Raw genomic sequence first — 23,993 nt, 5'->3', positions numbered from 1 at the left:
ACAGAATTGGATGGGTACAGAGGTGGGGGTATGGGAAGAATTGGAGAGGAAAACCATGGTAAAATATATTATGTAAAAATCTTTATAAGAATATTTATATAAGCCAGAAATATGGCTAGATTTTTTTTAAAAGCCACCCATAGGGCAGCAACAGGATATCTGAGAGGAGTCCCGGTGAGGAGCCAGTGCTGATGGTGGAGCAGAGTCCTCAAACCAATGACTCAGTGCAGTGAACATCTGAAAATAAGGATGTTTAGGCAAAAGGGTATCCTGTGTGACACACTGTGACACACTACAGCTTCCACTGCGGGGAGTTATTATTATGATAATAGTAGAAATATACTTATTTTTCTTTGGGGGAGGAGGTTACAAGGGCAGAGGGCAGATATGGAGAGGTGGGGAGATGAGTGAGATTGGGGTGCAGGATGTGAAGTTCACAGAGTCAAAAAAAATCACCAGCTGGGCCCAGGTGTTCAGTCATATGAGCCTGTGGGCACACAGCCCATTGTAATGACAATAGTATGCATGTTTTAAAGTGTTTTATTAGGGGTGTGTGTGTGTCCCACAGCACATGTATGGAGGACAGGACACAGCATTCGTGAGTTGGCTCTCTCCTTCCACCAAGTGACTCCTGGAGATCAAACTCAGGTAGTCTGTCAGGCTTGGTGGCAAGTATCTTTACCGTCTGACTCATCTCTCCAGTCCAGCCGCTTTTCATTTTAGAGTGGAGGGTTACAAGTTCAATAAAAACCTTCTTATAAACCTTTCTGATTTTATGCATCTCTACCCTCGCCTCCCTAGAGCAGTAGTTCTCAACCTTCCCAGTGCTGTGACCCTCTAATACAGTTCCTTGTGTCATGGTGACCCCCAACCATAAAATAATTTTCATTACTACTTCATAACTGTAATTTTGCCTCTGTTATGAATTATAATATAAATATCTGTTATTTCTGATGGTATTAAGCAACCCCTGTGAAAGGGTTATTCGACCCCACAGGGTTGAGACCCACAGATTGAGACCCATGGCCTAAAGAAGACCACCCTTCTGCAGCTGATGTGTGTGAGTTGTTGGAGATCATTTATCTCCCCGAAACTTTCCTCGGATGCACCAAAGGCTTCAATATTTTCCTTTATTCTTCAAGGTAAAAGGAGACAGGAAATAACAAAAGGCTGAATAAACAAACTGTCAACAGTTGTCTTTGAACAAGTCACATCAGGGTCTGCAAGGATTTGGTAGGATTTCACGAAGGTTCCCGTGAGAAGCTGTCCACACACTAAAACAGTTTCCTCATTAATGTTGCTAATAAAGGACAAAGGGGCCTGTCCATCCAACTTGTTCTAGCTCAGCCAGCAATGTACGATTAGATACCATTGTTATAATTTATTTCAACCCCAGGAGAAGAGATTACTTTAGGCTATAGTATCTGTCTGTTCCCTCGGAAGCAGACAAGAATTCTGTTTATGTGAAAGGTGAGGGTACTGGAGAAGGGATTCCCGCGTCTCCTTAGACTTGCAGGATGAAGGATATAGCTGACAAGCAAAGCAATAGACCACGGAGAACATAGCTTTTTAGTTTGTTCCGATTTGTTCTTTTCAACAAGGGTTTACTCTGCAGCCCAAGCTGTCCTCGGACTCACTGCCTTGCCCACAGTGGTATTGAATTCTCCAAAGTCCTCCTATCTCCGCTTTCCAGGGACCAAAATTCAGACATGAGCCACCACACCAGAGTTTTGCAGAAAGAATTAAATAACAGTTTTGCTTCTTTTGTTTGTTTGATTGATTTTTTTTTTTTTTTTGAGACAAGGTTTCTCTGTGTAGCCCTGACTGTCCTAGAACTGGCTTTTTAGACCTGGCTGACCTTGAACTCAGATTCCCATACCTCTGCCTCCTAAGTGCTGGGATTATAGTCACGTAATACTACTGGCCTGCTCAGTCTTGCTTTTTTTTTTTTGAGTCAGCAGGGCTGGAGAGATAGCTGAGTGCTTAAAGGTGAAGGCACTAAACCCAGCACGTCCGTCTAATCCCTGCAAAAGAAGAAAACCCATGCCTGCAGGTTGTCCTCTGCTCTGACCTCCATTCTTACTGTGATGTCCAGACACGGTCTCTCTGTCTCTCTTTGTCTCTGTCTCTGTCTCTGTCTCTCTCACACACACACACATTAAAATTAAGCACAACATAAAGAAATATATATATATATATATATATATATATATATATATATATATGCGTATAGCCCTGGCTGTCCTGGAACTCACTTTGTAGACCAGGCTGGCCTCGATCAGCAATGTGGCTCCTGGGACCATCTCTTTCTTTTCCTCTCTTGTGAGTGCCGCTAGATAAGAAATGAACCATAGACGCTCTGAGAGTTCCTCCATCTTTCAGGGACTGGTTAAGGCACACAGTTATCAAAGCATCAGAGAGTAGGGGACCCTTCCACCATGAGTAATTATTACAGTCAGGTATCTAAGAGCCCCCATGGATGATGGAAGCTTTCCCCTCCTTCAGGCCCAGTGAGTGGCATGAATCTTAGCTGATGTCAGAACGCGAGCGAAGGTCCCACCTTCCCCAGGCATTTGCCACCTCTAGCTCTGCTGAAGCTGGCCCTTGTCTCAGGCTGCCAACAGAGAGGACTGTCTGAGTATGCACACTCCACTGAGAATGCTTACCACTGCCCCAACGCTTACTCAGTCTCTGCGGAGACACCTCCATGTCTCCGACAGTCTGCTGCCTGTGTTTCCATGGGGATACCCTCAAACCCTGAACTTTCCACTAAGCAAGGTGTACCGCAAATGAAATCTTACCTGATAATCATACTTTCATCCCTATATTATGCCTCCGTGAGGTGAGAAAACCTGAAGCTTGTTATTTTCTTGAATGGAAAAATAGTAAAGGGAAATTTAAGTCAAATTAAAAGAAGTACGAACTACTACCATAAAATATTATTCAAACTCATGGTGCTGTAACTAAGGTGGGTAATCCTCATTATAAACCAGACTACATTAAACAGGCCTGGGTGGTTTACCCAGGAGTCAGGAGGCCAAGGAAAGAAGGGTGCCAAAGAACTCGGAGCCAGCCTGGGCTACACAGTGAGTTCCAGATCAGCCCGAACTACAGAGTCAAAGAGAGAGACCTTATTCAAAAAAAAAAAAAAGAAAAGAAAAAAAAAGGAAGGAAAAGAGAGCGAGAGAGTGAGAGAGCGAGGGAGAAAGGAAGGAAAGGAAGGAAAAGACAAAGAAAAGAAGGAAGGGAGTGGGGAGGGAGGAAGGGGAGAACAGAAAGAAGAAATAATTTGTAGGACAGCAAAATGTCTCTGTGGGCAAAGGTGCCTGCTACCAAGCCCGGTGACCTGAATTCAGTCCCCAGAACAGAAGGTGAGAACCAATTCCTGGAGGTTGTTCTCTGACCTTCTTATGTGTGCAGCAGCACAACTATGCGAACACACTCATAAAAAAAATAAATATATAAACACTATTTAAAAGAGAGAAAAGAAGACAAGACAGAAGGTCTGCTTGTGAGGTTTGGTGGAGCACACCCTTAGGTATGGTCCCAGGAGTTTCCATAGACAATTAGATCCGAGGATTCTGGTCTCACTGACGGATGAATTCTAAGCCCTTGAGGGATTCATGATATAAAGGCACTATTGGGACATAATGGAAGAAGACGGTCTTGGGCCTACTTGGAAGAAGGTTGGTGTGTCATGGAGGCTGGATCTTGCCCCAGCCTCATTTTTTTTTTTTTTTCGAGACAGGGTTTCTCTGTATAGCCCTGGCTGTCCTGGAACTCACTTTGTAGACCAGGCTGGCCTCGAACTCAGAAATCTGCCTGCCTCTGCCTCCCAAGTGCTGGGATTAAAGTCTTGAACCACCACGCCCTGCCGCCCCAGCCTCATTTTATGTTACCTATTTCTCCCTGCTTCCTAGCTCATGTGAGGTGAAGAGCTAACTTCACCAGACATTCCCCTACACATACACACACTTGTGACAGGACACATTGCTGCTCCCAGTGTGTGCTGCCCAAGCACACGGGGCCAAGTGGCAATGGACTGTGACACTGCAGACTGTGAACCAGAACAGATCTCTCCTCCCTTTAGATGTTCTCAGTGGTTTTAGTCCTAGCAATGCAAATGATAGCTAAGAAAAATGGAGAGTGGATAGAAAGAGTGTAGCACTTCTTTTTATCTTAGCTAATCTCTACTAAACTGTGTAAGCCAAGATTTAGACACTTAAGCATGCTGTTTATGATAGCTATTCTTGGCTGTCAACTTGACTACATCTGGTGTTAACTAAAATCCAAAGGCTGGGCACACCTGTGAGGGGTTTTTCTTTGTCTTAATTAAATCATTTGAAGTGGGAAGACCCACTTCTAATCCAGATCTTTTGAGGTGAGAAGATCCACCTTTAATCTGGACCACGGCTTCTGCTGGCAGCCTGTATCAGGGACACGGAAGAAGAAAGCTTGTGCTCTTTGCCTGCTTGCTTTACTCTAACTAGCAAGTCCATTCTTTCACCGGCATTAGAGCTTACTTCTTCAGGATTCTGCCATACATTGAAGACCAGCTGAGACACTCAGCTTCATAGACTCAACAAGGACTGGATTCTTGGCCCTTCCATTTGTAGACAACCATTGTTGGACTAACTGAAACACAGCCTATAAGCCATTTGAAAAAAAAATACCCTTTATAAGTTCATTCTATAATTTCTGTTCCTCATAAGAACCCTAATATATTGTTTAAATGAAGCAACCATTAGAATATCTTAAAAAAAATACTAGTAATAAAAACACAAAGGAGGTACACTATAGTACATAGCCTTAGCATTCAGAAGACAGAGAGGAGGCTCATGAACTCCAGGATAGCTTGGGGTTAAACAGTGAAACTCTGCTTCATAAGTGAATAGGGGAAGAAAGGAAGAAAGAAAGAAAGAAAGAAAGAAAGAAAGAGAGAGAGAGAGAGAGAGAGAAAGAAAGAGAGAGAAAGAAGAGAAAGAGAGCAAGCATGCATTTAGAGGTGGAGGAATATAGATTGTAATAAAACCTTAAGTGTTCAAGGAGAAAAATCAATTGATTCTATGTATATCTGATAAAACTTGAAGACCAGGAATATATTAACTTAAAGCAGAAACTATCACCAAAGTTACTTATGGAAATGAATTACAGACTGGGAGATCAGTCTGTAATCAGGCAAAGTAGGAAGATTTAATTTTTCCATATTAGGCTTGTTTTATTCTAATTTTTATATTATATGAATGTAACACTTTACTAACAAAATTAGATTAATTAAAAATAAATAAGGCTATTTTTAACACACAGATTCATTAATATTCATAAGATATAGTTAATGAAGAACTCATTAAAATATGCCCAGGGGCACTAAGCTTTCACTTTTAAAATTCACTTCTAGGGCTGGAGAGATGGCTCAGCTGAAGGAAAACTCACTCCTGGAAGCTCTCCTCCACCTTCCACGTGTACACCATGGCATGTTTGCAACCAAACACAGAAAGAATGAGCAAGCAAATATACACAAACAGAAAAACTCCTTGCCGTTTAAAACAATTTCCATATATATATATATATAACTTGTATATAAATAACTTGTATATATATAAAACTTGTATATATATGTATAACTTGTATATATATATAACTTGTTAATAACAAAAAATTAATAAAAAAGGAAAGTATTTAGTAAAAAATCAATCCCATTATTTGAGCCATTTTTACTACATTTGTAACAGACCCCTAGATCTTTAGAGTCTCCCAGGCCTTAGCACAACTGACTCCATGATGGAAGTACCATTCAGGCTGTAAAACTAGGAAAATAGACAGCACCACCAGCCAAAAGAAAACAAAGACTTAATCCCTTAATCCATCAAAGTTCATAGTTCTGGGAAAGTTGCTAAATGCACTAACCTTGATTTTTGGCTTCTGTAGCTCTGTTTCTGGCTAACTGTTCTTGGCAACTGAAGGAAGTCAACCTAGGATCTGTGTTTTGTCCTTAAAAACTCAACCTGAGAAAGGGTCGGTGCTACACTGGGATTAAAGACTTTTTATTGGCTTAAACCATGTCTGAATAGTCTTCTATGGTGGATACCCGACAACACATTTTTATGAATTTCCCATCTGTGTATGTGTGTGTGTGTGTGCCTATGTGGTGTGGAAATATGGGTGTGTGCATGCCGTGGTATACACATGGAAGTCAGAACACTGTAAGGGGCATGGGGGTGTCTGTGTTCACAGACATGCACTAACCTGGAATGTTAGGCACACTTGGATGTTCTGTCTTCTTTCTGCCCAGAAGGCTGGAGTGGATGTACTTTCTAGCCTGCTGACTGTTGGGCAGTGTGTGTGGCTGAAGGCTTCTTGGATGGGACCCTCCTCCGGACCCATTGTCATAAACTTGTTTCTCAGTCAATCTGTCTGTATGGAAGGTGTCACATGCACTTTATAAAGCACTTGGATGTAGCCACTTCTGATCTGTATTCAGCTTACTTTCTTTCTCAGAGAGATTAGGGATGCTTTGTTGTGCACACGGGACTGAGCTGACTTCCTATGGAGAGTTTTTACCAGACTGTGCTGTGTTTACTGAGCTGACTTCCTACGAAAAGTTTTTACCAGACTGTGCTGTGTTTAAAGACGCCCTGAAATAAACAACTCTTGACGTTTGAACCAACACCAGCTACTGAGTGGTTTTGACTTGAATGTCATTTTTGCCTCCTGAAGCTCCACCTACTTCTCTTCTGCCCAGGCCAGGCTGTAGGCATCTTTATTAACCAATCAGGGATAGCTTGGGGATGGGGGCAAGGTTTACACAACAAAAGCTGGCGTAGGTAGATGGGAATTAGCTCATCTTGGGGTAATCAGACCTTGAGATACAGTACACAGCATCACCAGACCAACCCCAACAACGTCTGGCTGGCTGGTTCAATTTAGCTGTTCTGGCTCAAACTCCTCTCCAAGCTGACTGATTCAAACTGGCTTCTCTCTTGGCCTCTGACAGTGCCAAGCCTCAGCTGTTCTCCATGACCCCTTCATGCCTTTAAAATCAATCTACTTGGGTGACTCTTACACATTACCAAATCCACCGCCATTACCATGTCTATCTCTGGAACACAGGTTCTCTGTGCTTTCAGAAAACACTTCCCAGATTTCACCTCAGTGATGCTGGTCTCCTCTTAATCACTGCTAGTTTCTTAGCTCCAGCTAACCAGCATCAATTGTCCCAGTAACCCCTTCTATTCTTGACTCTAAAGCCAGAGGTGATGTGTTTATAAAAAGATGAAAAGGGGGTGGGGGGTATGTTCAAGGGAGGTGTGATGAGGTATGGGGGAAGGGGGTGACTCAGCAGGTCCATGCCAAGGCATCCCTTCCCCCTGAGGGACCAGCCACATGATGGTATAGTATAGAATGAAGTTTATTCAGGGCATGGGGAGGGGAGTCAAGAGGGTAATAGAGGCAGAGAAAGGGAGAGAGAGAGAGAAAGAGAGAGAGAGAGAGAAAGTAGAGAAGTAAAGGCCAGCCATGAGCACGTGGAGAGAGAGGGGGGAAGGGAAGCAAGGGAAGAGCAAGAGAGAAACAAGAGACCAAGAGAGCAAAGAGGGGGCAGGACGCCCCTTTTATAGTGAGTCAGATATACCTGGCTGTTGCCAGGTAACTGTGGGGCGGGGCTTAGACAGACTGCTAACAAGAGCCACATGGCCAAAGCTGCCAAGTTCTGCTAGCTGGGGCTATAAGATTGCCCCCTTGTTCTATTACATTTTACTCAGAGATATGAATGCCTCTCTCCTCTCCTGGGATTAAAAGTATGTCTGTATTCCAATTGGATCACACAGATCTACAAGATCTTTGGATATAATTCTTTGCCAGAGCAGCCATTTTGCTGGACTAAAGTTCCTCTATACAAACATGCTCATTTAGTCATGCAAACATCCCTATGATTCCATGCTAATATAAAGGCTAAGCAGACATCTCATAAAGCTGAGAACTTGAGCAGGACATGCTGCAGGCTCCCACTGGGGAATCTGCTCTGGGAAGGATGCTCTGGGAGCTTTGCTGGCTCTACCCGTGTCAGCCATGAAGTCTTTCCAGGCTGGGAGGAAGGCACTAATGGCGGATCAGAAGGTCAATGAGAGCATAGGACAGCGGCAAGCATTTGCAGGAGAGCAACCAGGGACTGTACTGTACCAGGAGTGGAAGTCTGGAGGTCGCCAAAACCCAAGCCACACATGAGCCAACCTTAAGTCCTCTTGCCCATGGTTATCAATGTAGATGCTGGAGAAGCCACAAGATCCTAGAGACCATTTCTTTCTTTCTTTTTTCTTTTTTAAAGATTTATTTATTATACGTAAGTACACTGTAGCTATCTTTAGACACACCAGAAGAGGGCATCCGATCACATTGCAGATGGTTGTGAGCCACCTTGTGGTTGCTGGGATTTGAACTCAGGACCTGGTGGTTTACTAATGTATCAATGCCATCTTGGGATTGGATCATTACATAGTGAGGTCTGCCTTGGGCTTGGCTCCTACCTGAACTGCCATGTGGCTGGTGATAAATTATTTCTCTGACAGTGAAGTGAGCAGATTCAAACCAGATTAGGTTATCTTCAATGCAGGTTGATTGGTAAGCTACTCTCTGGCGAGTTCACTGGCCTCAAGGACCAGGGAAATCACTCTGAGGAGAGAGAAGGAAGTAGGGGGTGAGAAAGGGTGTGCACAGGCAGAGAGAGGAGAAGAAGAGAGGGAAGGGAGAGGGAGACAAAATCTCTGGATTATATAGGGAGGAGCCTCTGGGGGAAAGGTAGCCCAGCCTCTGGGCTGGAACATTCAGGGTGGGGGGCAGGGTATGCCAGGTAGGGGACTGAGGGATGCTGGGGGAACCTGGAGGCCAGGCCCGCCTGACAAGTAAAATATGCACCTCGGTCCCTTGTCCTGGGGTCTGAAACCACACATCTGGGTCTATTGACACATGGAGCTTGGTCCTGAGGAGGAGCTCAGATCAGAGCTTCCTCCTGGCAAGTTCCTATCTTACAAGTATTATATTCCAAGTCACACAGATGGATTTTAAGTTACACAATGTTTCCACTTGCGTTCCTAACAGTTTTGTTTTGATTGAGATAGGATCTCACTGTCCCAGAACTCTCTGTCTAGCAGGCTGGCCTAGACCATAGACTCCAGACTGATGGGATTAAACTCATATACAGTATGGTCTCAGCATTTTCCATTTTTTTTAAACTTCCTTATTGAATGTTTTAAGGTTTATTTTGGTTTTTCGGAGTAACCGCCGAGATGGCCGAAGTGGAGCAGCAGCATAAGTGGACCTTCTGCAAGTTCACCTACGGTGGCGTAGACCTCGATGTGACTTATGAGCAGCTGATGCAGGTGTACAGCACCTGCCAGAGGCGGCACCTAGACCGTGGCCTGTGGTGGAAGCAGAACTAACTGCTCAAGTCCTTGAGAAAGGCCAAGAAGGAGGCGCCACCTATGGAGAAGCCCGAGGTGGTGAAGATCATCCTGCCCAAAATGGTGGGCAGCACGGTGGGCGTGTACAATGGCAAGACCTTCAACCAGGTGGAGATCAAACCGAGATGCTCGGCCACTACCTGGGTGAGTTCTCCATCACCTACAAACCTGTGAAGCGCGGCCAGCCCGGGAATCGGTGCCACTCACTCCTCCCGATTCATCCCCCTCAAGTAGCTGAGTCAAGAGACTCAGTTTTTGGTCCCTGGGGTGGTGGTGGTGTGGGAAGATTTATTTTGTTTTCTGCCTATGAGTATTTTGCCCACAGAGGTCAGAATGTGATGGATCTTTTAGAACTGGAGTTACAGAGAGTTGTGAGCCACTAGTTTGCTTTAATCAGATATAGCTTGCTTTAATCAGCCAGTCGTGAAATTGGTGTCCCCCCCCCCCAGATCTAACATAACCATAAATATTATGTCAGTTACCTATCTCCATCTTTCTCTTTGTATGTCCCAGAGGTCTCGGTGCTACTATAGAGCTGCAGGTACGTGGCCCTCCTCTGTCCCAAGATGTTGGCAGGGAAAAAGCAAAAGCCAAACTTACAAACGCTTTCCTAATTTATCTTCCCCGTGTCTACTGGATACCGATCAGTCTACAAACACACGGTCAGCACAGCTGTCCTGGTCCAGTCGTTTTTTGTTTTCTTGATATCTCATGGGATGCGTGCCTTCGTTTGTGTGTTTGTTAGAAATCTCAGTTGATTTCTAAGGCAGACGTTAATTTTGCCTTAGAAAAGAAGGAGAAATGGAATAAATGATCTCGTTTAACTTTACTTAAAACCTTTTTCTTTTTTGAGCGTGGATGCTCAGCCCATAATCCCAGCACTCAGTGACAGGCAGGAGCATCTCTGTGAGTTCGAGACCAGCCTTGTCTACATATTGAGTTCCCAGACATAGTGAGACCTTGTCTTAAAAACCAAACCAATACAAAGCTTCTGCAAGGCTAAAGACACCATCAATAAGACAAAAAAACCACCAACAGATTGGGAAAGGATCTTCACCTATCCTAAATCAGATAAGGGACTAATATCCAATATATATAAAGAACTCAAGAAGGTGGACTCCAGAAAGTCAAATAACCCCATTAAAAAATGGGGCTCAGAACTGAACAAAGAATTCTCACCTGCTTGTGGACGTTGTACATCGTGGTGCGCACTAGGCTCCGCACCACGATGTACAACGTCCACAAGCAGCTATGTTCATAGCAGCCCTATTTATAATAGCCAGAAGCTGGAAAGAACCCAGATGTCCCTCAACAGAGGAATGGATACAGAAATTATGGTACATTTACACAATGGAGTACTACTCAGCTATTAAAAAGAATGAATTTATGAAATTCCTAGCCAAATGGATGGACCTGGAGGGCATCATCTTGAGTGAAGTAACACAATCACAAAAGAACTCACACAATATGTATTCATTGATAAGTGGATATTAGCCCAAAACTTAGGATACCCAAGATATAAGATACAATTTGCTAAACGCATGAAACTCAAGAAGAATGAAGACCAAAGTGTGGACACTGTGCACCTTCTTAGAATTGGGAACAAAACACCCAGGGAAGGAGCTACAGAGACAAAGTTCGTAGATGTGATGAAAGGATGGACCATTTAGAGACTGCTGTATCCAGGGATCCGTCCCATAATCAGCTTCTAAACGCTGACACCATTGCATACACTAGCAAGATCTTGCTGAAAGGACCCAAATATAGCTGTCTCTTGTGAGACGATGCCGGGGCCTAGCAAACACAGGAGTGGATGTTCACAGTCAGCTATTGGATGTATCACAGGGCTCCCAATGGAGAAGCTAGAGAAAGTACCCAAGGAGCTAAAGGGATCTGCAACCCTATTGTTGGAACAACATGATGTACTAACCGGAACCCTGGAGCTCTTGTCTCTAGCTGCATATGTATCGAAAGATGGCCTAGTCGGCCATCAATGGAAAGAGAGGCCCATTGGACTTGCAAACTTTATATGCCCCAATATAGGGGAATGCCAGGGCCAAAAGAATGGGAATGGGTGGGTAGGGAAGTGGGGGGCGCTATGGGGGACTTTTGGGATAGTATTGGAAATGTAATTGAGGAAATTATGTAATAAAAANATATAAAAAAAAAAAAAACCAAACCAAACCAAAACAAACAAAGACGTTTAAAAGGAAAGAAGAAAACCGGCCAGAAGAGGCAACAAGAGGACTTCCTGCGGCCCGCCCCACTGAGTTTATAGTGTGTCGCTGCCACGCCTAGTGGGTTTACCGCCTCACTCCTCCCCCTCGCCCTCCCGCTCCCAACTCTTTGCCTTCCAAACAATTTAAATGTCGCACAGAACCAACCTATCGCAAGCCTCGTTCGAGGGGAAGGGGCGGGAGCTTCCGGAAGTGTCGGCAAAAGTCCCTCCAATCAGCGGCTGGCAGCGGGAAATTTCAGTTCCGTGAAGGGTCGGTCCGGGTGTGCCTTCTGCGGATCCGTGGAGTTTTCTGTGTTGCGACATTATTGTGGATCCAGAAACTGCTTCAGGTAAGTGGGATCAGGAGTTCAAGGTCCTCCGTGGCTGCATACCAGCTCGAGAATGGCCTGGGACGAGACCGTCCCGAAAAAATTTAAAAATGGCCTAGGTGAGATGGCTCAACAGTTAGGAGCACTTGTTGTTTGCAGAGTTAGCTTCCCAGCATCCCACGTAGGGCAGGTCACAAACTCCTTGTAGCTCCACGTCAAGAGGTCCGACACCCTCTTCTGGACACCAGTATGCATCCACCCCCACACAGAAATAAACATACACATATAAACAACAAGAAAAAAACCTTTGGAAAAAATTGGCATGAAAAATGTAGATTATCCTAAAGCATTGACAGCGTATTAGAGATGAGACTCTACCCGACCTGTATGCTAATAACCTCCCAAAATAGCCCACAAGTGTCAGTGGATTCTGCTTTTCATGAAGACACTGTCATTTCTCTTTAACCTGCTGTAATTATTAGACGGAGAATCTTAAGATGAGTGCACAGGCAGGGGAGCTGACCTGAGAGGTCCACTTGACCATCACCATGACACAAGTCATTAGAGATGAAGGACCTCAGTTGAGGAAATGACGACATGAGGTCCAGCTGTAAGGCATTTTCTCAGTTAATGATTAATGGGGGAGGGCCCAGCACCTTGTGGGTGGGAGCCATCCCTGGGCTGGCAATTCTTGGTTCTGTACGAAAGTAGAGCAAGCCAGTAAGAAGCCACTCTGTGGCCTCAGCACCAGCTCCTGCCTCCAGGTTCCAGCCTTGCTTGAGTTCCAGTCCTGACTTCCTTTGATGATGAACAGCAAAGTGGAAGTGTGAGCTGAATAAACCCTTTCTTCCCCAACTTGCTTTTAGGTCATGGTGTTTTGTTGTAGCAATTGACACCCTGTCTAAGACAACCGTGTTAAGTTTTGCTTAAACTCTTTCTCTAGTAGTTGTGTTTGACACACACACTCTCTCTCTCTTTTCCTTTTCTTCTTTTGGTGGGGAGAGGATTAAAACAAGGTTTCACATAGCCCCACCAGCCTCCTTTGGAGCTGAGGCCGACTGACTATGAGCAGGCCCTCTTGTTTTGGTTTTCCGACTGTGGTCGCGCAGTATTTATCAGGCTGGCTTTAGCCAGGAGTTACAGTCACAGGAGTGTGTTCATCACCGTAGGGTGATGCTGGGATGAAGGTCTAGGTGGGTTTCAGACCATACTTCCTTACTTCCTACTCATAACCCCCGAATAGGCCGGGTATCTCATCTCTGATGACTTTCCTACTTTCCTATCTACTCATATTTTTTCCATTGTGAGTTTTAATATTTTCATTTCAAGGGAGTGCAGAGTGGTGTAGGAGATAGACTGAAGTCTTGATCGTTTTTATTAGTTTACTAATTTATCTCTTTGAGAGAGTGTTTTACTCTTTAGCCCAGGCTATCCAAAGCTCACATGATTTGCCCGCTTGAGCCTTCTGCCTGCCACAGCCTGACCTGAGATTTTATTTTATTTTATTTTTTAAATAATAAAATGAAAATCCATTTATGTTGGTGTCTGTTTCTCCTCTTTGGCAGGATGCTGGTGTCACGTTTTGCCAGTCGGTTTCGGAAAGACTCGAGCACTGAGATGGTTAGAACCAACTTGGCTCATAGAAAGTCTCTGTCTCAGAAGGAGAACAGACACAGGGTGTATGAGCGAAACAGACACTTCGGTTTGAAGGACGTCAACATTCCACTGGAAGGGCGAGACCTTGGTAATATACACGAGACATCGCAAGACCTCTCTCCAGAGAAGGCCAGCTCCAAAACAAGTAAGGAAGGGTCTTTTGTAAGTGTAAGTACTTTTGAGACTCAAGGGGTCTGGAGAGATGGCTCAGAGGTTGAGAGTGTTCACTGTTCTTGCAGAGGACCTGGGGTCAGTTCCTAGCATGGTGGTTCGTCTGTAACTCAGGTTTCTGGGGATCCGACTTTGCCGGCTCCTGCATGGGTAAGGTGCGCATACATCCCATTGGCACACCACATGCAGATAAATAGGAAAAGCAAAACCTGGGAGGGAATTTAAAGGGCCGAACTGATTAAAGGAAATGGTTCTAAATAACTCGCTGAGAACCTTTGAAATACAAAGATTTCACCAGTTGCCTAGAGAAAAGACATCATTCTTAAACGTTGCCCAAAGTGGTTTGGGGCCACAAGGAAAGAAAGAACTGAGAACAAAAAAGAATAGTCTCGGGAAAAGATCACAGCGGTGAGGATAGTGTCTAGCTGGCCCAAGGAGTTAGAGGGTGGAGCTGAGGAACGGCTTCCCTCTAACCGGGAGCCTGGGTTGGTTCTCTTTATTTAGCAAGCATTAGAACTGAATGGCAGTAATACAGGATGAGAGTGTATTCTTAGGGTTTTTTTTTTTTTTCTTTTTACACTCATTGGAGGGGATGGTGTGTGGGAGCACAGGTTCCCCTGTGAGCGTGTGGAGGTCTGGGGATAATTGGAGTGTCACTCCCTCCACCATTATGTTGGCTCCAGCGATCAAACTCTTGTTGTTAAGATTGCTTAGGGAGCACATTAATCGCTGCGCTCTCTTCCTGGCCCTAGACATTTTGTTTTATAGTTTTTTTAGAATCCATGTGGCATGCACACCCAGTGCATTGTACCTGCTTTTGTAACAGGTGGTACAGAAAGATTGTAGTCCATACCACCAAAGCTCCAAGGCCAGCTTTCTTCCAGATTTATCATTCTAGTGACTCTGAAGAAGCGTGAGGGACAAGAACTGGACAGAACGACTGCAGGTTTTTGTGTCTCCTGACCTGACGTGAATAGTGTGCTAGTCTGTTTGGAGAGGGGAAACCACAGCCTGTCGAGGGAGTTGGCAGGAAAAGGGTCTGGAATCAAAGAGTTCTGAAAGAACAACTGTTTTTTGGTCTGAGCACAGCTAAAATATACAGTCAATATTGTAGAAGACAACAATAGCTTTAGGGAAGGGTATTTTAAAAATTAAGAGTTCAATTTTGGACATGTTAAAATTTTACATTTTTTTTAAAATACATTTTCAACCCCCCCTCTCAGATTGGTAAATCCGCCCCCTTTTTTTTATCATGTACATATGCATGTATGTATTTGTATGGGCAAATATATAAATACAGCCTGCTGCTGGACACATTGAAGTTATGATGCCTCTTAGGCTTGTAAGGAGAGATGATAAAGTAATTGAGGGCCAGACATGGTGGCTCCTGCCTTTAATTCCAGTCCTCTGGAGGCAGAAGCAAGTTAAAGCCAGTCAGGGCTATCTAGTAAGATGTTGGCTCAAAAAGGGAGGGCTGTGGAGGAAGGAATGGGTTCAAAAGAGAGGAAATATCATCCAGGACATAGTCTTACTTCAGAGGTTGAGCTTGAGTCTAATGAAACCCTGAGATGTAAGCTCTACCCTATAGAGAAACATGGAGGTTAGAAATAAGTGAAAAACTTGAACTAAGTAAAAAACAAGATCCGTGGAGGGCCCAAGAACCTAATTAATGCAAGAGCCAATCACAGAAAAGCTTATAAGATGTATGTTGGGAGTGGGGGATTCCCTTCAGAAAGAGAATGAAGTCTGAAGGAAGGCCCAGGGTCTAATGTCTCTTAGTCCAAAGGTCCGTAAGTTTGTGAGGGTCTAAGTCCCAGCTCTGTTTCCAAGAGATACATTTGGGCCCCAGAGGTAAAGCTATGGGGTTGCTCAGATCCTTGCAGCCCCAGTAAGGAAGGCTGTCATGTTGGGCTTTGTGTGTGAGTGACATTGTCCCCAAGAATGGCTTTGTTACTGTTTTATATACAGGGTGTTAGGGATTGGACTCAAGACCTCACTCATGCCAGGCAACTCAGCAAGCGCCTGACCATTGAACTGTACTCCCAACTCTCAAAAGAACCTTCTGGACTTGGCGATCAGGTCTCCATAGAAAGCTCTGTCTGGCCTGGCGTTGCTAATACCAGGCTGGCCAAGAAAACCTGGATTCCTCTTGCTTCAGCCTCTCACGTGATGGCTGGTAGCTATATCTCAAAAGACACACAGAATTTTTCAAGCTTGTTGCATACAGGAAAAGGCAAACCCTTCGTAAAGTTCTTTGATTTAGCCTAAAGTAACCAATATATCAATATTTCTAAAAAATTGAGCGAATGAAGTCATGCATACTATAATTTCAGCATGACTAGAACTCAAAGTAACTGTGTTAAAGAGCATTTATTAGCAGATGAAGTTAGTCATAGTGTGCCGTTAGAAAGTTGATGTGCTATTTTGTCTGAAATGTTTGATGGGCTGTTGTTTGACACCTTCCTCCCCTTAGGGTCAGTAAAAATGGTTCTGAGTGACCAACGGAAGCAGCTCCTCCAGAAGTACAAGGAAGAAAAACAACTTCAAAAACTGAAAGAACAGCGAGAGAAAGCCAAACGTGGAGTGTTCAAAGTGGGTCTCTATAGACCCGCTGCGCCTGGCTTTCTTGTCACAGACCAGAGGGGTGTGAAAGCTGAGCCAGAAAAGGTCCGTTTATGATTTTAACTTGAAATAGACAAACAGTTCTTTTAACTCTGGAACTAAAAAAAGTCGATATTTAACTTATCTGCATACCATAGGTTTTTAAGGATTGTACTGGCTGGTTTTGTGTGTCAACTTGACACAGCTGGAGTTATCACAGAGAAAGGAGCTTCAGTTGGGGAAGTGCCTCCATGAGATCCAGCTGTGGGGCATTTTCTCAATTAGTGACCAAGTGGGGAAAGGCCCCTTATGGGTGGTACCATCCATGGGCTGGTAGTCTTGGGTTCTATAAGAAAGCAAGCTGAGCAAGCCAGTAAGGAACATCCCTCCATGGCCTCTGCATCAGCTCCTGCTTCCTGACCTGCTTGAGTTCCAGTCCTGACTTCCTTTGGTGATGAACAGCAATATGGAACTGTAAGCTGAATAAACCCTTTCCTCCCCAACTTGCTTCTTGGTTATGATGTTTGTGCAGGAATAGAAACCCTGACTAAGACAAGGATAAAATTTAAATTTTAAACTGAGACATGGAATAAATTTTGCCAGTATGTTTTATGTTTGTTTGTTTGTTTGTTTAATTGGCCTTCTTTTGGCTGTTTAAAGGCTTTTCCACATACTGGACGGATTACAAGATCAAAGGCCAAAGAATATATGGAGCAGACTAAGGTATCATTGTTTATAGATAATTGCTACTGAAGGAGGCATTGTACTTTTCCCCCTCAAAGTGTATAATTCCATTGAAAGCCTGAGACCAGGTGCAAGCATAGTGATGTATTTATCGGCCTTGAAGGTCTGAAGGAAGATTAGTGATGGCTTAGAGCAGTTGTGGCCAGATGCCAAGGAGGTTCTCACTCAACAGCATTCTTTGCAAAAACACTTCCTGTGTGACCTGCCCCAGGCTTCTGTGTCTGTGTGGAGAGCATAGAGTAGGGGTGAGAGCTAGTTCTGATTTCTCTAATACACCAACAGAGGAAGGCCCGGGAGAGAATGAAGTACCATACTGGGAAAGGCAGTGACTTTCATCGAGTAAGGAACCTGAGTTTTGTTTTTAACAGATTGGAGTCACTGCCATGTTCCTGTGGCTTCTCTAGCCACTGAGCTACATACAGTACTGATCAAAATGTTGAGGCTTTGTGGATCTTAGCTATGGCCTAGGAGTAAAAGTGAGGCATATATAGAATGGGAGGTTACAGTAAGCATAGGCACTGAGCGACATTTTAATCGGAGCAGTCAAGGAAACCTTATGGAGATGCCCATATGTAGGGGGTAGTCTTAAAGGAAGTGAATGAAGCCCAGGAAAAAACTTCGTCCCTAGGAGAAAGGTAAATTGAGGGATTTTTGCTATTGATTTTTTTCTTTTCCTCTAGCAGCGTTGAGAATTAGAGAGGCCAGGATCAGTGCTTGTTAGGCCTGTTCTATAACACTGAGCACATAACTAGACCGTGGTGCCCAGGGCACTGACTGCACAGCTAACCCATGTGCTGAGGCAGGGTGATAGCTTAAGTACGGGAGTTTGAGGCCAGCCTCACAACACAAGGCCTGATTTCCGGGCAAGAAAGCCTCAGTTAATGTTTTTATTAGTATTTTCAGAATTCTCCAGTGAGCATATAAGGAAAAAAATTTTTTTTTATGTTTTTTGTTTTTTGAGGCGGGGTGTCACTTTGGTGCTCTGATGGCCTGGACTTTAGACAAATCTGCCCACCTCTGTTTCCTGGGTGCTGGGATTGAAGGCATGTGGCATCACACCTTCCTGGCTATGTTTTTGAGACAGGGTCACAAGTAGCCCAGGTTCTGCTGAAACTCCCTGCTGGTTGAAGCTGGTCTTGCATTGATGAATTAATAAGTTAAAAGTGTGCTTTGATTTATTATGCAGTTAAATGACAAAGTTTCTGATCTCTTCACAGATTGGTAGCAGGAATGTTCCTAAAGCAACCCAGAGTGACCAAAGACAAACTTCCGAAAAAAAACCTTTAGACAGAGAGAAAAAAGGTAGGACTGTTAGTAACGATAATGGGATTGGTGCTGCCCTAGGAATGACACTTGAATGACAGGAGGCATCTGATGAGATGATTTTCCCCAGTTATGCAGCCTGTGCTGTTCACGTCAGGGAAAGGGACTGAATCAACGGCTACTCAGAGGGCCAAGCTGATGGCCCGAACAGTGTCATCGACTACAAGAAAGCCAGTCACAAGAGCCACGAATGGTAAGAAGAGATTGTTATCTGCATGCACATATACAGTAATGCGGTTTATAAAGACTAAGGAAGTGAAAGGATCGTGACCCTGAAATATAGTGTTAATAACATAAAAAGTATCGGAAATACATGCTGAAGTATGAGGTTAATGGACTCATGAGTGAGGGCAGTGTGTGTGTGTGTGTGTGTGTGTGTGTGTATAGGCCATAGGTTGACAGTGGGCATCTTCCCCCGTTACTCTTCCTTCACTTTGCTTTTGGAGGTATAGTCTCAACCTGGAGCTTGAGAGTGCAGCTAGACTGGCCGGCCATCAAGCCCCAGGGATCCGGTCTTGGCTTCCCTAGCACTAGCTGCGGATGAACGCGGTAGCTTACCACTTTTACAGGACTCCTGCGACCTAGGCTCGGGTCCTTGCCTACAGGAAGCACTTTGCCAGCTGAACTACTGCACCAGGCTCTTGTTGGTTTCTTTCTGGCTGGCTTTTGAGATTTAGTTTTACTTTATGTATATGGGTTTTACCTGCATGTGTGTCTGTGTGCATGTGACTGGTGCCCATGGCAGCCAGAAGAGGGCATCTGATCTTCTGGAACTGGAGTTATAGATGGTTGTAAACTTCCATGTGGGCACTGGGACTCAGCCTCTGGAAGAGCAGTCCCTGCTTTTAACAGGAGCCATCACTCCAGCTCTGAGACCGGTTCCTTTGAGACAAGGGCTCACCCTGTAGCTGAGGCTAGCCTGCACCATTGATCCTGTTGCCTCAGGCTTCCGAGGAAGTGCTGGAGTTAGAGTGCCTCTGTTTGTCTATTTAGGTTGGTTGGTTGGTTGGTTTGGTGTTGGCAGTAAGATGTGTTTTCTTTTTCAAAGTAAGTATGTGTTTGGCAATCAGAAAAAAAGAGAAAGGAAACAGTTTTTATTTTGAAAAGATGGTTTGTATTTCACAACAAGTTTCATTTGTTTTGGTCTCTTTCTAGTGTGACTTGCAGTCATAAAAGGTGAAGACACACGTCCCTGTTTTTGTCTTCTTTCAGACTTTGCCAGATTATCTGGTATTTTACTTGGTAGCATTGACTGTTATAAAGTGGGTATGCAACTTTATTTTGTGTTTTAGAGAAAGGATCAGAAAGAATGAGACCAAGTGGAGGGAGACCTGCCAAAAAAGCAGAAGGCAAGCCGGACAAGGTAGAGTACAGCTTCTGTCATTGCCCAGTGCCGCGACATCACGATGCTCCATTCGGAAGACTGAAGTGAAGCACGCAGGCTGCTTCCGAGAACTAACCACAGACATACCAGAACCATGGGCACTAAGGCAGCATCCCAGGAGTTACTGACGTGGGTGCTTGGGTGCCTGACTCTCAGAGTTATAAGTAGAGAAAGTGCAATCTGATTAGCAAAGGAAATGGGGACTCCTGAGCAGCACAGCAGAGAGACAGGTTTGCAAGAACCAGTTTGTAGGGTGAGAGCTTGGATTTTCCATATACCAAGGTATGGTCTGTGCTTCCAATGGGTTGTATGATGTGGGTGGGGCACGGTGTGTAATTTGAGTTTATTTTTCCATCTCTAACATGGAATTTCCTAGAACTGTTAAGAATTCAGAAAGTCAGGGTTTCTGACAGCAGCTAGGAAATGAGGTCCTCAAAAAACAGGACCAGGCCTGCAAAATGGCTCCGCAGGTGTTTGCTGCTGAACCTGCTGACCTTCACTTAATCCCCAGAACCCACAGTGAGGGGAATGAGATGCCCAACTCCTGCAGGTTGGCCTTTGACCTGAAGTTTAAAAGAAAAACAAAAGAAACTGTTTTGAGTTCCTCGGCTTCTACTATAACGTTAACCTTTTAAGGATAGCAAAAGCTCACACCTGGGTAAGAAACTGTCTAGAGACTCTTTGAAGAGCAAATATAAATCCTCCAAGGAGGCACAGGCAGGTGGATTTCTGAGTTCAAGGCCAGCCTGGTCTACAAAGTGAGTTCCAGGACAGCCAGGGCTACACAGAGAAACCCTGTCTTGAAAAAAACCAAAAAAAAAAAAAAAAAAAAAAAGAGATCCTCCAAGGAGAGGAATGGAGAGTGAGTCTTTCTATTTCTAAGCTAACTGAGTCTTAAAGGAACAGTTACTAAGATTTAAGATTTGTTTCGCCGGGCGTGGTGGCGCACGCCTTTAATCCCAGCACTCNGGAGGCAGAGGCAGGCGGATTTCTGAGTTCGAGGCCAGCCTGGTCTACAAAGTGAGTTCCAGGACAGCCAGGGCTATACAGAGAAACCCTGTCTCGAAAAACCAAAAAAAAAAAAAAAAAAAAAAAAAAAAAAAAAAAGATTTGTTTCATGGGACCAGTGGGTGACGGTGCTTGCCGTCAAACCTGATGACCCAAGTTCGAGTCCCAGATCCCACGAGGTGGAAGAGGAAAACCAACACTTGGAAGTTGTGTTCTAACCTCCATCTGTGGCATGGTGTGCACTCCCTAAACACACACACACACGCCAGTAAAATAAATGTGTTTTTAAAAAACTATTATTCCTCTAAATGTTGGTATTAGTTTTTACTTTCACTGACACATTGACCTTTGAGATTCTTATGCAGGGTGAAATACCTTGGTTTGAATCTAGGGCTCATTAATAAAGTCAAAAAACTTTTTTTAAAGTGTCTAACTATCAAGTAGCAACTAAATTGCCTTGGAAGAATATGCTTTGTATCCTGTTGGTTGATCTCAACATGTCACATTGAGAACCACTGTTCTATTTTTAACAACCTAAAACTATTTTTAAGTTATTTATTTTTAATTATTTTATGTGTATGGGCATTTTGCTTGCATATGAGACTGTACCACCCATGCGCTTGATGCCTGAGGAGCCAGAAGAGGAAGGCAGATCCCTGGAATGCAAGTTTCAGGTCGTGAGCCTCCATGTGTGTGCTAGGAATCTCTGGGTCCTGGAAAAGTCAGCCAGTGCTCTTAACCACAGAGCCGTTGCTCCAGCGCCCACAACCCAAGCGCATTTTTCTGCACAGTGGCTGGTCTTCTAGAATTGAGTCGGCCGGTAAATGCTCGGTCTCTCATTCTTGGAGCCTTGAGATAACCCGTGTGATTTTGTTAAAAAACCTTATTTTGTTAGTTGGATTTTTCCATTTTAGTTTTAACATTTTTATTTGTTATACTATCTACAAGGTATAGTTTAACAAAGACTGACTCTGAATGATAGCATCGGTTTAGTATAGCTAACCTTCTGATTTCAAGTGTGCATTTTTTAGAGAGAGAGAGAGCAGGAGTTGGAGGCAGTGGTGAGCTGCCTGGCAAGCGTTGGTACTCCGCGCTGAGTCTCTGAAGACCAGCAATCCCCCCAAGTACGGAGCCGGCTCCCGAGCCCTCCTCCTTACATTTTTAAGTGTTTCCAATTTTGTTTCAAATTATGTACGTAGATGCTCTCGTAGGAACTTTCCCTCTTGCTGTGGTAAAATCCCTGACCAAAGCTGCTTAAGGGGTACGGGGTTTGTCACAGTTCAAGGGTGTAGTCCATCGTAGCTGTGGAATCTTGGGAGAGCAGGTCATGAGGAAACAGCAATGACTGTCTGAGCTCAGCTCACTTTAGCCTTTTCATTAAGGTGCCCAGGCTGGACCACTTTTGTTGTGGGCAAACGTTGAATCCTGTTGAATTCCAGTCGGCACAGCCACCACATTGTCTAACTTGCTCTTTTGCAGCTGCTCTTGTTATTTGTGTTCCTTGTTAATGGTTGGATGCCTTCCTGGGAGTGGAAGGAACTCCAGCTCTGTTCTGCTTGCCTCTACCCAGGTCATTCCTTCCAAAGTAGAGCGGGACGAAAAGCATTTGGATTCGCAGACTAGGGAAACAAGTGAAATGGATCCACTCGGGGTCTTCCAAGAAGTGGAAAGCTTGCCTGCAACAGCCCCTGCACAAGGGAAGGAAAGGAAGTCCTTTGCCCCCAAGCACTGTGTCTTCCAGCCCCCGTGTGGTCTGAAGACCTACCAGGTGGCTCCCCTGAGCCCTAGAAGTGCCAACGCTTTCCTGACACCCAATTGTGACTGGAACCAGTTAAGACCAGACGTGTAAGATACATTTTTTACACAGACACAAATGCTAGTACACAAATAGTCCCAATAGTAAACACTTCCCTAAAAGGGGTAACAAAGGCCTTTCTTACTTTTCTGGGTTGGTTTGTTTTTTTTTTCCTGCACTGTGTTTAGCTAGTAAAGTATGCTAACTATAAATCATAAAAAAAATTGTTGAGAAAACTTCTTCAGAAGCTCACAATAAGATTGGATTTTCTGTGAATTGCCTTCATCATAAATGTGTAGGGTATAGGGTTTTCCTGTGGAGCCCTGGCCATCATGGATTTGCTCTGTAGACGAGGCACCATTGCTAGAGATTTTTGTTTGTAGTAAGCGACTGACTGATAACCTGTAACTAGTACTTACCTAATCTATTTACCGCTGGAAAGCTTTACTCTGTGTGCACGGCTGTTTGGCCTTTGTGCATGTAAGTGCACCACATGTGTGCGGTGCCGGGGAAGGGCGTTGCTTCCCTGAACCCGAGGTCCAGATGCTTGGGAGCTGCCTGTGGGCCCTGGGAACTGAACTCAGATCTCTCTGAAAGGCTGTAAAGGCACCCGAGCCACTTCTCAGCCCTTGGTTGTTTTGTTGTTGTTGTTTTTTCCTTTTGTTTATTTATTTATTTTTGTTGTTTGGTTTTTTTGGTGGAGCTGAGATATCACTTTGTGGCCTGAGCAGCCTTAGGAAATTATTTTATGATTTTTAATTATGTGAATTTCACTCTGTGTGTGTGTGTGTGTGTGTGTGTGTGTGTGTATGTCAGTGTGTGTCAGTTTTGGTTCCTGTGTGTGTGTGTCAGTGTGTGTCAGTGCTGGTTCCTGTGTGTGTGTGTGTCAGTGTGTGTCAGTGCTGGTTCCTGTGTGTGTGTGTCAGTGTGTGTCAGTGCTGGTTCCTGTGTGTGTGTGTGTCAGTGTGTTAGTGCTGGTTCCTGTGTGTGTGTGTGTGTCAGTGTGTGTCAGTGCTGGTTCCTGTGTGTGTGTGTGTCAGTGTGTGTCAGTGCTGGTTCCTGTTGAGGCCAGAGGCATCAGGTCTCCCTAGAGCTAGAGTCAGAGGCAGGTGTGAGCCACCATGTGGTTACTGGGATTTGAACTCAGGACCTCTGGAAGAGCAGTCAGTGCTCTTAACCGCTGAGCCATCTCTCCAGCTCCCAGAATAAGCATTTTTAAAGCTAGAAAGGTGGGCTGTCTGGTACAGGCCTAGGCTATCTGGTACAGGCCTATAGTGCATTGGTAAAGCTGAAGATGAGGTTTGAGGTT

At 44.4% G+C, this 23,993-nt stretch overlaps 1 protein-coding gene and 1 pseudogene across 4 annotated transcripts in view; both read left to right on the top strand.

The window, feature by feature from the left end:
• The first annotated feature begins 9,281 nt into the window (after positions 1 to 9,281).
• On the top strand, positions 9,282 to 9,689 carry LOC110309744 (annotated as a pseudogene).
• A 2,035-nt stretch (positions 9,690 to 11,724) lies between these two features.
• The window catches only part of Dlgap5 (DLG associated protein 5), a 32,007-nt gene continuing 19,738 nt past the window's right edge, over positions 11,725 to 23,993 (top strand). For 3 of the 4 annotated variants that reach the window (XM_021181658.2, XM_021181659.2, XM_029468701.1), the window contains exons 1-8: positions 11,938 to 12,023; positions 13,568 to 13,803; positions 16,303 to 16,496; positions 17,091 to 17,153; positions 18,392 to 18,476; positions 18,568 to 18,690; positions 19,790 to 19,860; positions 22,460 to 22,734. In XM_021181658.2, coding sequence (XP_021037317.1) covers positions 13,569 to 13,803; positions 16,303 to 16,496; positions 17,091 to 17,153; positions 18,392 to 18,476; positions 18,568 to 18,690; positions 19,790 to 19,860; positions 22,460 to 22,734 — 1,046 coding nt within the window. In that variant the 5' untranslated portion in view covers positions 11,938 to 12,023; position 13,568. Of the gene's footprint in view, positions 12,024 to 13,567; positions 13,804 to 16,302; positions 16,497 to 17,090; positions 17,154 to 18,391; positions 18,477 to 18,567; positions 18,691 to 19,789; positions 19,861 to 22,459; positions 22,735 to 23,993 lie in introns of all 4 variants that reach the window. The other variant, XM_021181657.1, reaches the window with a different exon arrangement.

The sequence above is a fragment of the Mus caroli genome, chromosome 14 (assembly GCF_900094665.2).
Source record: "Mus caroli chromosome 14, CAROLI_EIJ_v1.1, whole genome shotgun sequence".
NCBI classification, from domain to species: domain Eukaryota; kingdom Metazoa; phylum Chordata; class Mammalia; order Rodentia; family Muridae; genus Mus; species Mus caroli.
This window is presented reverse-complemented; position numbering and strand designations above follow the sequence as displayed.